Below are 11,202 nucleotides of genomic sequence, written 5' to 3' on the forward strand. Positions count from 1 at the left end.
GGTGGAGGAGGGGGTCTAAATTTGATTAAGATCTGTTGTATGAAATATACAAAAGCTCAAAAAAATAGTTTAAAATAACAAAAAAGATTTGTAGGGATTGCAGGAAAAAATATAGGATGCAAAATTAGGTTGGTAGTGAAAAGTGTGAAACTTTAAAGCATTGGAGAGGTGTGTAAATATGATCAAAATCCATGTATGAAATTCTCAAAGAACTAATGAAATGAGTAATAAAACAACCTATATTCCAATAAACCCAAAAAATCTAGAAAAATGGGTGAATTTCAAGGTACATATGATATGCTCTAAGTGATTCAAGATGTTATAACAGAACTTGAACTAATGTAGATTAAAGGGATTGCAGAAAATATAAACAGTCTCCCAACAAAGAAAAACGCAGTCCCATATTGTTTTAGCACTGAATTCCTCCCGGCCAAGCATAGCAAACACTGCTACTCATCATTGGTTTTGACTAAGGGAAAAGGGAATGGCCATTCTCCACTCATTTCACAAGGTCTTATTTTAAAATATGTAAACTATGTGAAGACATGACAAAAATACCATATACTAGTTTCCTTAAAGAAAAGAGATGAAAATTTCTTGTTACGATTATTGTAAGCCTAATTCACCAACATAATAAACAGATCAAACACCATGAACTTATCAGACAGACTAGGAATTAAGTTCTATTTAAAATATGAACATCAAAGCATGGTTAATAACATGTAAACTGAATAACAAAAATTAACAAAAATTATTTCATTAAATCAGTATATGAAATGAAATTTTTTTAAATTAGTATTGGACAAAGTAGGGAGAGAAGGATCAACTCTAAAGCAAATAAGATATATACATATCTCTAAAATTATATAGTAGTAACTTTGAAAAAAACAAGCATTTTTTTCAATATAATACTTTTATTTGAAAAGCTCATACAATGTATTTTGATCATATTTATTCCTCACTGTTCCTCCAATTCCTCCAAAATTCACCCCCATCTGTCCAAGACCCAACTTGATGTCTTCTTTTTTAAATAATACACCAACTAGATTTTGTCCTTCCCATAAATTCATAGTTCTGTGGCTGCCCAGCAGAGCAAAGCTGACCTACCAGGGGCCACACATTTAAAGAAAACTAACACTCCCTCTGCCAGAAGCCATAAAAATTCAGTAGCTCCCCAGTTAGTGGTGAAGACATATGAAACCCTCTCCCTTCCAGGAAGTATTATTTCTAAAGTGAATTATAAAAAGACTGTGAAATTTTTCTGTTCTTATTCAAGAGCCTACCTGAGTTCCTATCAAGAATAGTAAGGTTACATACAAAAGTAAAAGTGACATAAACAGGTAAAGCAGAAGCATATTATTCCTATTTACAGATGATATTATTGTGTTTGCAAAAGGCACTAGAAACCATTGGTAATTGCAGGTCTTATGAAAGTAAGTGTCTGGAAAGGTCATTGTTTTTAAAATTCTAGATTCTAAAACTATTATATATAGTGAATATTATAAAGATATTATATAATTATAATTAATTAGATGATTAGATAATATAGGGAATTGTATAGGACTGTGAAAACTGGAACAGCTTCTCATACATGTGGATCAACAAAATTGGCACTGCTAATATGATCAGGTTTCCACAAGCAATCTACAAATTCTAAACAGTTAACTTTCAAATTCCGTGGGTGTCTTGAACAGCTATAGAAAAAAAAATCCTATAGAAAACCCTGGACTGGAGAGCTCGCCCAGCAGTGAAGAACATTGATTGCCCTTGCAGAGGACTCAGGTTCAGTTACCAGCACCCACATGGCAACTCACAACTGTAGTTGTGTAACTCTAAACTGCATAACTCTACTTTCAGGAGATCAAATGCCCTCTTCTGGCCTCTGCAGCCATTGAATGACACATACACAGTTACATATATGCAAGAAAATCATTCATTTATTTAAAAAATGTAGATAAAATATTTCAAATACAGAAGAGTCAAAATTTGAAAGTAATGCAGTGTTATAAGAATAAAAAACAATTTGTAAATATCACAAAATCTGACTTCAGAGTATATTACAGAATCAGAGTGGAAAAACTGTATGATTGTGAAATATATACATACATGTAACAATAAATAAGTAAATGAATAAATAAATAGATACCTCCATAAATAAACAGATCAATGGAAATCAATAGAACCAAATATAGTTCAAAAAGCCATACCCAAATGATAGATGCAAAAAGTCCTGAAAACATATGCTGGGAAAGTCTCTTTAATTAGATAAACGTGCTGGTGCAAAACACTGACATTAAATGCCAATTATCATTCTAAATAAAATTATCACTTTATAAATCAATCACAACAAATATATGTGACCTTAATTTAAAACTTGTGAATAAAATATTCTAGAAAGATTTACAGGGCATTAACTTCAGCCTAGAGGCACAGGCAGTTAATTTCTGAAGGACACTCTAGTACAGCAGAAAATAGCAAGTATTGGCAAAAGAATATAAAATTATGAAAATCATCTACACAGCAAAGAAAGCAATTACCAAAGTGAACAGACAAGCTGGAAACTGAAGACTCAAAGCTCAAATTTTCCTCTGTCATTCCCCCACAATGTGTAGTGCATGAGTACCCAAATTCATTTTCAAACACAAGAAGGCATGAAGTATATACATTTATACAAAAAAAAGAATAACATTTCCTCTGAAATCTACATTCTAGCAGTGAATATAAGGATTTTGTGCTAAGATCCACAAATAAGGGAGAGCATATGTCTTGTTTTTCTGAGTCTGTGTTACTTTGCTTAGTATAACAGTTTCTAGATCCATCAATTTACCTTCAAATTTCATAATTTCATATTTTCTTACTACTGAGTAGAACTTCATTGTGTATATGTACCACATTTTCATTATCCATTCATCAGTTGGGGAGTATTTAGGTTGGTTCCATCTCTTAGCTATTGTGAAGAAAGCAACAACAAACATTGAAGTACAGGTAACTCTACAGCATGATAAGTCCTTTGGGTATATGCCGAGGAGTGGTATCACTGGATCATATGGTAGGTTCATTTTTTTTGAGAGTTCTTCACACTGCTTTCCATAGTGGTTGAACAAGTTTGCATTCCCACCAGCAGCGAATGGTAGTTCTTCTTTCTCTACATCCTCTCTAGAATTTGGTGTCTATTGTTCTCTTGATCTTAGCCAGAAAGACAAGGGTAAGATTGACTCTTAAAATGGTTTTTATCTGCATTTCTCTTATTACTAATGATGTTGAGCACTTTTTAAGGAGTTTCTTAGCTATTTTTATTTCTTCATTTGAAAACTCTATTCAGATGTATAGCCCATTTTTTTTATTGAATGCTATTTTTTCTCATATCTTTGCTTTTAGAGTTCTTTGTGTAGTCTGGGTGTTAATCCTCTGTTGGATGTGTAGCAAGTGAAGATTTTTCCTTATTCAGCGGGTTTCCTCTTCACTTCCTTGGTTGTTTCTTTTGCTGTATAGAAGCTTTGTAGCTTAATGAAGTCCCACTTGTTGATTATGGACCTTAATACCTGGGCAACTGATGTCTGATATAGAAAGTCTGATATAGAAAGTATTGTGTAGAATACCGCCTATGTTTTCTTCTAGCAGTTTCAGAGGTTCATGTTTTATTTTGAGGTCTTTGCTCCACTTGCAGTTGACTTTTATGCAGACCGAAAGTTAAGGGTCCAATTTCATTCTTCTACAAGTGGAGATTCCTTTTTGCCAGAATAATCAATTGAGGATACTGTCTTTCCTCCATTGTGCTTTCTTGGTACCTTTGTCAAATCAGGTGACTGAAATTGCATGTACTCATTTTGGGGTCTCCTATTTTGTTCCATGGGTCCACTGTCTATTTTTGTGCCTGTGGCCTTTGGATTTTATGACTTTAAGTCTGTAATACAATCTGAGAAATGGTATGGTGATAACTTCAACCTTATTCTTTTTGCCCAGGATTGCTAGGGTTTCTTTTGCTGTTGACAATAAGCTTAATAGCACTGTAGTCTGATATAATGCAAGGAACTGTTTCAATTTCTGTATTTGTTGAGGGTTTTTGTGTGTCCCAGCATGTGGTAAATTTTAAAGACACTTGCATGGGCTTCTGAATACAAAGTATATTCTTTGTTTCTTGGGGAGAATATTTTATAGATGTCTATTAGGTCCATTTGATGTAAGATGTCATTTAATTCAGATGTGTCTCTGTGTATTCTTTGTCCAGTAGACATGTCTATTGAAGATTGTGTAGTATTGAAATCAACTACTATTACTGTGTTGGGATTAATCTGTGCTTTATAGTCCTGTAGTACTGTTTTCATGAAATTGGGTACACCAGAGTTTGGTGCATATAGATGATGATAGATAGATAGATAGATAGATAGATAGATAGATAGATGATAGATAGATAGATAGATGAATAGATAGATAGATAGATGATAGATGATAGATAGATAGATAGGTTGTTCAATTGTTCTTGTTCAATTGTTCCTTTGATTAGAATTAAGTGATTATCTTTATCTCTTCTGATTAGTTTTAATTTGAAGTCTATTTTGTTGTATATTAGAATTGCAACACTTTCTGGCTTCTTATTTTCATTTGCTTGGAATATTTTTTCCATCATTTCACCCTAAGGTGGTGTCCATTCTTGATGGTGAGATGAGTTTCTTGAAGAGAACAAAAAGAGAGATTTTTCTTTCTTAATCCATTATATTAGCCTGTGTCTTTTGACTGGAGAGTTGATGTCATTGATATTTAAGAGTTATTATTGAATAGTATGTATTGATTACTGTCATTTTAATTGGTTTGTGTTCTTGGTCTTATTTTATGTTTTTATATTTACTGCTTTCAGTATTCTCTGTAGGGATAGTTTAGTGAAAATGAATCCTTTCAGCCTTTCGTGTCATTGAAAACTTTTCTTTCCCTTTCAACTATTAAAGATTGTTTTGCTAGATAAAGTATTCTGCATTGGCACCCATTGTTATTTAGAACTGGGAATACTTTTGTCCATGCTCTCTGGCTTTCATAGTTTGTGTTGAAACATCCGTTGTAATTCTGGTGGGTTTTCCTTTAAACGTAACTTGTTTTTCTCTAGCAGCTTTCAGTCACCTCTCTTTGTTCTGTACATTTAATGTTTTTACAGTGATATGCCATGGGGAGTTTCTGTTCTGTTCCTGTTTAATTGGTGTTCTATGTGCTTCTTGAATCTGTATAGCTATGTCTTTCCTTAATTTAGGGAGGTTTTCTTCTATACTCCTGTTGAAGATCTGATCAATGCCATTGGCCTGATATACTTCTCCTTCCTGTTTGCCTATGATGCATAGATTTGTTCTTCTCACACTGTCCCACATTTCCTGAATGTTACATTCCTATGTTGTTGTTGTTCTTTTAATTTTTCACGTCTTTGCTTGGAGTCTAGTTCTTCAACTTTTTCATCCAGTCTTGATATTCTGTCTTCTGTTTCATTTATTCTACTTGTGAGGTTTTCTCCTGTTGTTTCAAAATGACTTATTGAATTTTTCAATTCCATAACCATTTCACTTGGGTTTTCTTCAATATTTCTCTTTTTTGAATTCACTTTTCAAGTCCTAAATTTTTGTTATTTCATTCACCTGAACATTTGTATTTCCTTGAGCTTCCTTGACAATTTTATATCTATCCTCTTTTAGTTCTTTGAGTTGTTGTTTTCTTTAAGTTTTCTGATCACTTCTTATAATTGTTCTCTTAAACTAGGTATTGTGGGATTCCTCAGTGTGATTCTCATTGTAGTATACCTCTGTAGGACAGGTGGATTTTGTTGGTGACATATTCTCTTGGTTTTTCATATTATATGTGCTTTTATGTTGCTGTTTGGGCATAGTGATATCTTTTGTTGGTTATATTTCCAATAGGAAATTATATTCTTCCTTTGTATATTTGAATTTTGGTTCTGTTTATATTGTTGATGAATCTGGGTTGCTTTTTGCCTAGGTATAACAGGTTAGTTGATGTGTGTGCCAGGTTCTCGCAGGGTGGTCTTGCTAGTGGGCAGGCCAGGGCAGTAGTCTGGCAGGGTAGAAGGCTGGCCTCAGGAGTCAAAGGCAAGGTGTGGCTGGGGGAATCCACTGTAAAATGCTGGTCTCAGGAATTCAATGGAAAGGAGGATGGGGAATAGCCTGTGAAGGGTCTAAGAAACTAGACTGGAGAATTGATCTGATCTGAGTGCAGGGTATCAGGATTCAGTGAGTGAGTCTGGACTAAGAGCATAGTCCAGAGATCTGGGGCACTAATAGCAAGGGTACAAGGGGAACAGGATGGGATGTTGGGGCAGGGTAATTGGAGTTGCTCATTCTGCAGAGGAATCAAGGCACAGTGGGCATGACAACTAACTTACCAAGGAAGAAGGCTGGTCTTGGGAATCTAAGGCAAGGTGGCAGTGGTGACTGCCAGGGAAGAAGACTGGTCACAGGAGTCCAAAGCAAGTAGGAGTGGGGAGAGCCTATGAAGGGTTTAACAAGCTAGACTGGAAAATTGAGCTGATCTGAGTGTACAACATCAGGATGCAGTGGGGGATCTGGACTATGAGGGTAGTCCAGAGAGACGGGGTGCAACAAGCAAGAGTGGACCTGTGCTCAGGGGTAGAAGGGGAACATGGCGTATGTGTTCTTTTAAAAATAATGCTCATCTAATCTAATTTGTGCTGCCATGTATTCTTGGATGTGTGGCCATTTAATGTAGAGTAGCCAGCCTACCAAGGCCTCACTCAAAGAAAACTGAGTCTATCCCACAAATATTGCAAAAACGTTCCCCAACACTGATCTGTATTGCAATGATATCTGTTTAAGCAAATGATTTTTTGAGAATTTTCTTTAGTTCTCTGTATTTTGTTATGTTGCCTAAAATTTTGCTAATATTGCTTGTCTCTAAAAAGAACCAAGAATCAGGGTTGTAGAGATAACTAACTAAGCAGTTATAAGTGTTCTGGACATGTAAATAGTAATGTCTTTTCTTGATTTTGTAATTGAGACAGCATGTCAATTAAATATTTCAAATTCCATCCTAGGGAGGGAAACTCTTTAGATTTTTGTGATAGTTTTTTTTAAATGTTCTAATACTCTAACCAGAAAATCATTATCTTTTTTATGTGACTTGTAGTCAGTGTTGATAACACAAATAATTTGAAAACTAATGTGTCTTTTGTATGTCACATATGTGAAATAAGGATGAGTCAATAATTGGAGAGAATGGGTTGTTACACACTTGGCCTCCAGAGTCAGAGAATTAGGCCTAGAGAATATTAATGTTGTACAGCATTGTTCTTTAAAAATATGTACATATGGGACCAGAATAATAGTACAGGAGATAACTGGGCTAATTAAGAGCTTTGCATTTGAGCCTCATGAGATATGCAGACTGACTGAATTGGCCTGTGATCTCGGTTAAAAATATTAAACTGTAAGAAGCACTTACACCTATGTTCTCAGAGATGTTCTCTTTTAAACATCAGTCTTTGGACTCAGTTATCCATGCACAATTCTAGAGGACTGATAGTTAGTCTTGAACATTCAGGTGAGTTTTGAAAACTAAGGCAAATATATTCCTAGAATTTCATCCTGAGGTCCCATGAGGAGTCAAATAAATGACGAAGATAGAAATACGATGGTAAGGTGTCTCTGTGACTTCTGTTCCATATCTACCATCTCCTAGACCCAATATTATACTATGTCTTATTTATTTCATTCTGTCCTCTGTACAACCCCTTTTTGACTCTTTAACTTCTCATCATACCTACTCAATTCAACATTTACTCAAGTTTTATTACTTGGAATCATAGTCTGTACAAGCACAGGTCTGATTTTCCTCTATTGAAAAATATGCTCCTTCTTAATCAAAATTACTATGGCATTAAAAGTACTATGGCATTGTCTATATTTTTTGCAATGATGTTGATGGGAAGTTTTGAGCATTCCTTAAGTACTATTAGAAACTATTATGCATTAGGTGAATCCAAAATAATAATCTAGGAGTTTACCAGTAAAATAAATCATATCTCATCTTCTCACACATTCTTAAGTGATTCTGCATGCCACTGGTGTTCATGCGTTCAATTTTATTTTTAGTTCATCTTTTTCAAAGTCCTCATCAGAAATATGGAACTGAAAAACCAAACAACTGCTACAGAGTTTCATCTCCTTGGACTGACTGATGATCATAAACTATTGCCGCTTGTCTTCAGCATGTTCTTGTCTATGTATTTTGTCACAATTCTGGGAAACTTGCTTATCACAGTAGCCATCAGTTCTGGCTCTCACCTCCACACACCCATGTACTTGTTCCTCTCCTTTCTGTCCGTTAATGATATCTGTTTAAGCACAACCACAATCCCAAAGATGCTGATGAACATTGAAGCACAGGATGACAGTATCACTCACATGCAATGTCTTTCTCAAATCTGCTTTGTCTCCATTTTTGGTGGTATGGAAAATTTTCTGCTTGCAGTGATGGCCTATGACCGCTATGTGGCGATTTGTAGACCTCTGAGGTACACTATCATCATGAACCATTGTTACTGTGTCCTGCTGGTGCTAGTCTCTCAATTCTTTAGCATTGCTGATGCTCTGATCCGCAGTCTGATGGTGCTAGCCCTGTCCTTCTGCAAAGACCTAGAGATCCCCCACTTCTTCTGTGAACTAGCTCAGATTATTAAGCTTGCCTGTTCTGATACATTTATGAATAACCTTCTGATATTTGTTGCAGCATTTGTGTTTGGGGGTGGTCCTGTCTGTGGAATCTTGCTGTCATACATCTACATTGTGTCTTCAATCTTGAGAATGCCACCCTCAGGAGGAAAGCACAAAGCTTTTTCCACCTGTGCCTCTTGTCTCTCTCTTGTTTTCTTGTTCTATGGAACAGGTTTTGGTGTGTACATTAGCTCTGCATTGAATAGTTCTCTCAGAAACACTGCAGTGGCTTCTGTGATGTACAGTGTGGTCCCTCCATTGCTCAACCCATTTATTTATAGTCTAAGGAACAGAGACTTGAAAGAGGCCTTAAAGAAACTTGTTAGTAGAATAGCTTGTCTAATGTGAAATGTCTTTTACCATGTAAGCGGATTTTCAGAGAAATTAAAATATTGTTTAGCCAAAATACTTGATTCCCCTGCCACTATATCTTTTTTTCTAAAATAGCTACATTGCATCATAACTTATTCTTTGACTTGAGTTTTGACTATTTCATATTATCTGTGTTATGTTCCATTTATTAATTTAGTTCTTGGACCACTGTTCCTTTATTCACAATACACAGAACGGCAGCTTAAATTAGTAGCTGTCATGTCATATTTTCTCTGTTGATATCTCAAAATTATCTGAAGTTCTTAATGTATACAGAGTATGGTTACTACTTAAACTGCCATCTATGTGGATATTTCTGGTGCCCTGAAAATTTCAACTATAGTTGTTTGAATTCTCAGAAATTAAGTGGACACTTAATGACAAACTATCCTTCTGTTACAATACGGGTGTCCATTATATTAAGTGTCATCATCAATAACATTTTCTTCATTGAAAAATATAAGTGATTTTAGATGCACGATGCTTGAAATTGAACAGTGAATGTGACTTCAGTCTAAAAATATAAATTACTATTTGGTTGGCATATTCATATACCATATTATATTGAATTTAACATCATTCTCTTCCCCATAAAGTCTTACTGCCATAGGACTGGTTCTCATAAGGCACCCAGGTGTTTACAGAAAATGTACATGTTAAGTTGTCATAATACCAAAGATGGAAACATGCAGGCCTTTCTTTCATACACTGATGCTTAACATAGGTATAATTACCAGACTAATTCTAGCTTCTAAACTGATTGGTATATCCTAAAGGCATGAAAAATTTGTCTCTTTAAAAGGTGATTTATTTTATGATAAATACTGAATATTAAATAATGAGGATCCAGAGAATTGAGAGAAGAGACCTTTTCTGGATTTTATGTCTTGACAGAATTATAATAATATCATTCAATAAAAAACAGACATCAGAAGTCAGTAAGTAAATCAGGATTTGTATTAGTCATGGAGATGGATTTTGGATTGAGTTATCCAGTGTTTGATGCTATTAGTCAATCAGGTCTCATTTTAAAAGTACGGTAATCTAATTCTAACGGCCTTAGAGATATGTCCAGTCAATTTATTTAATAAATGTACTTTTGCAAAACTTCTTAAATTAATACTTAATGGAAAACATCCTTATCTTCCTTCAATGCTTATCATTGTACTAAAAATTCAAACATATTTTGTTTTTCAGTTACTCAGTTATTATGAATGCTACGTGTGAAACTACATGCATGGTGACATTTAAGGTGTTGGACTTTCTAATGGTGGCAAAATTTTTCTATATGTATTCATTAGGGTAAGTAATGCTATTGAAATGCTCTCTGTGCTTTCTGAAGGAAATAAAAGAGAATTTTATACTGGTGTGTGGTTATTAGCTCTAACACACTGAATTTCTAATTTTTCGTTATTTCCAGTGTTTTCCTAAGTAACATACACACACACACACACACACACACACAAATCGGCTTTGTTTCAGAAACCCCTAGTCTTCCATCTCTTCTCTTCCAAATATTTTCATGTACATGGTCAATTAAATCAGTACAAACATTGACTTTAATTCACATTTCTCTTAATGTGAATTTAATCATGAGTTATACATAGTGTGTCAAAAATTTCCTTTCCTATGATGTGACTATTTTTAATTAAATCAAATTGTTATATACTGAATAAATGCTCTTTGAATGATATAGTGCGTATGTTCCTAATCTTGTCTTGAGGTACAGTTTTAATTTTCCATGATTTTAAAATTTTATTTTCAGATGCTCATGTTGGTTATTTTGTATCATTTTTTTATTTCTCTATATTTTCTTTCTGGACTAAGTTGACTCTGTCTAGATATTAAAACCTGTATTGTCTTTGCTGAAGAAATGGTATAGTTAACATTTTCTGAGGCCCTTAAGGCCTAAAATTTAGTTATGACTTTGCTATGCCACAGAAATTGAAATTAATTTGAATTGATTAGCACCTTTTATAAAATAGTCTATCTCTTTACTTTGACACAAATTCACCAATAAAGAATGAGTTCATTTATTGATTTGTGTGTTTGTGGCTGTACTTGAAAAAAAAGAATTGCTGTGTCTTCACATACATTTATTTTATAT

The 11,202-nt window shown here is 34.4% G+C and overlaps 1 protein-coding gene across 1 annotated transcript; it reads left to right on the top strand.

The window, feature by feature from the left end:
• Positions 1–8,126: 8,126 nt before the first annotated feature.
• On the top strand, positions 8,127–9,071 carry LOC103745495 (olfactory receptor 7G2-like). Its single transcript, XM_008847420.2, has one exon. The coding sequence runs from the start codon at positions 8,133–8,135 to the stop codon at positions 9,069–9,071; it is 939 nt and encodes a 312-aa protein (XP_008845642.1). The 5' UTR covers positions 8,127–8,132.
• Positions 9,072–11,202: the final 2,131 nt, after the last annotated feature.

This window comes from Nannospalax galili, unplaced genomic scaffold (genome assembly GCF_000622305.1).
Source record: "Nannospalax galili isolate Female #2095 unplaced genomic scaffold, S.galili_v1.0 scaffold544, whole genome shotgun sequence".
Taxonomy (NCBI): Eukaryota; Metazoa; Chordata; class Mammalia; order Rodentia; family Spalacidae; genus Nannospalax; species Nannospalax galili.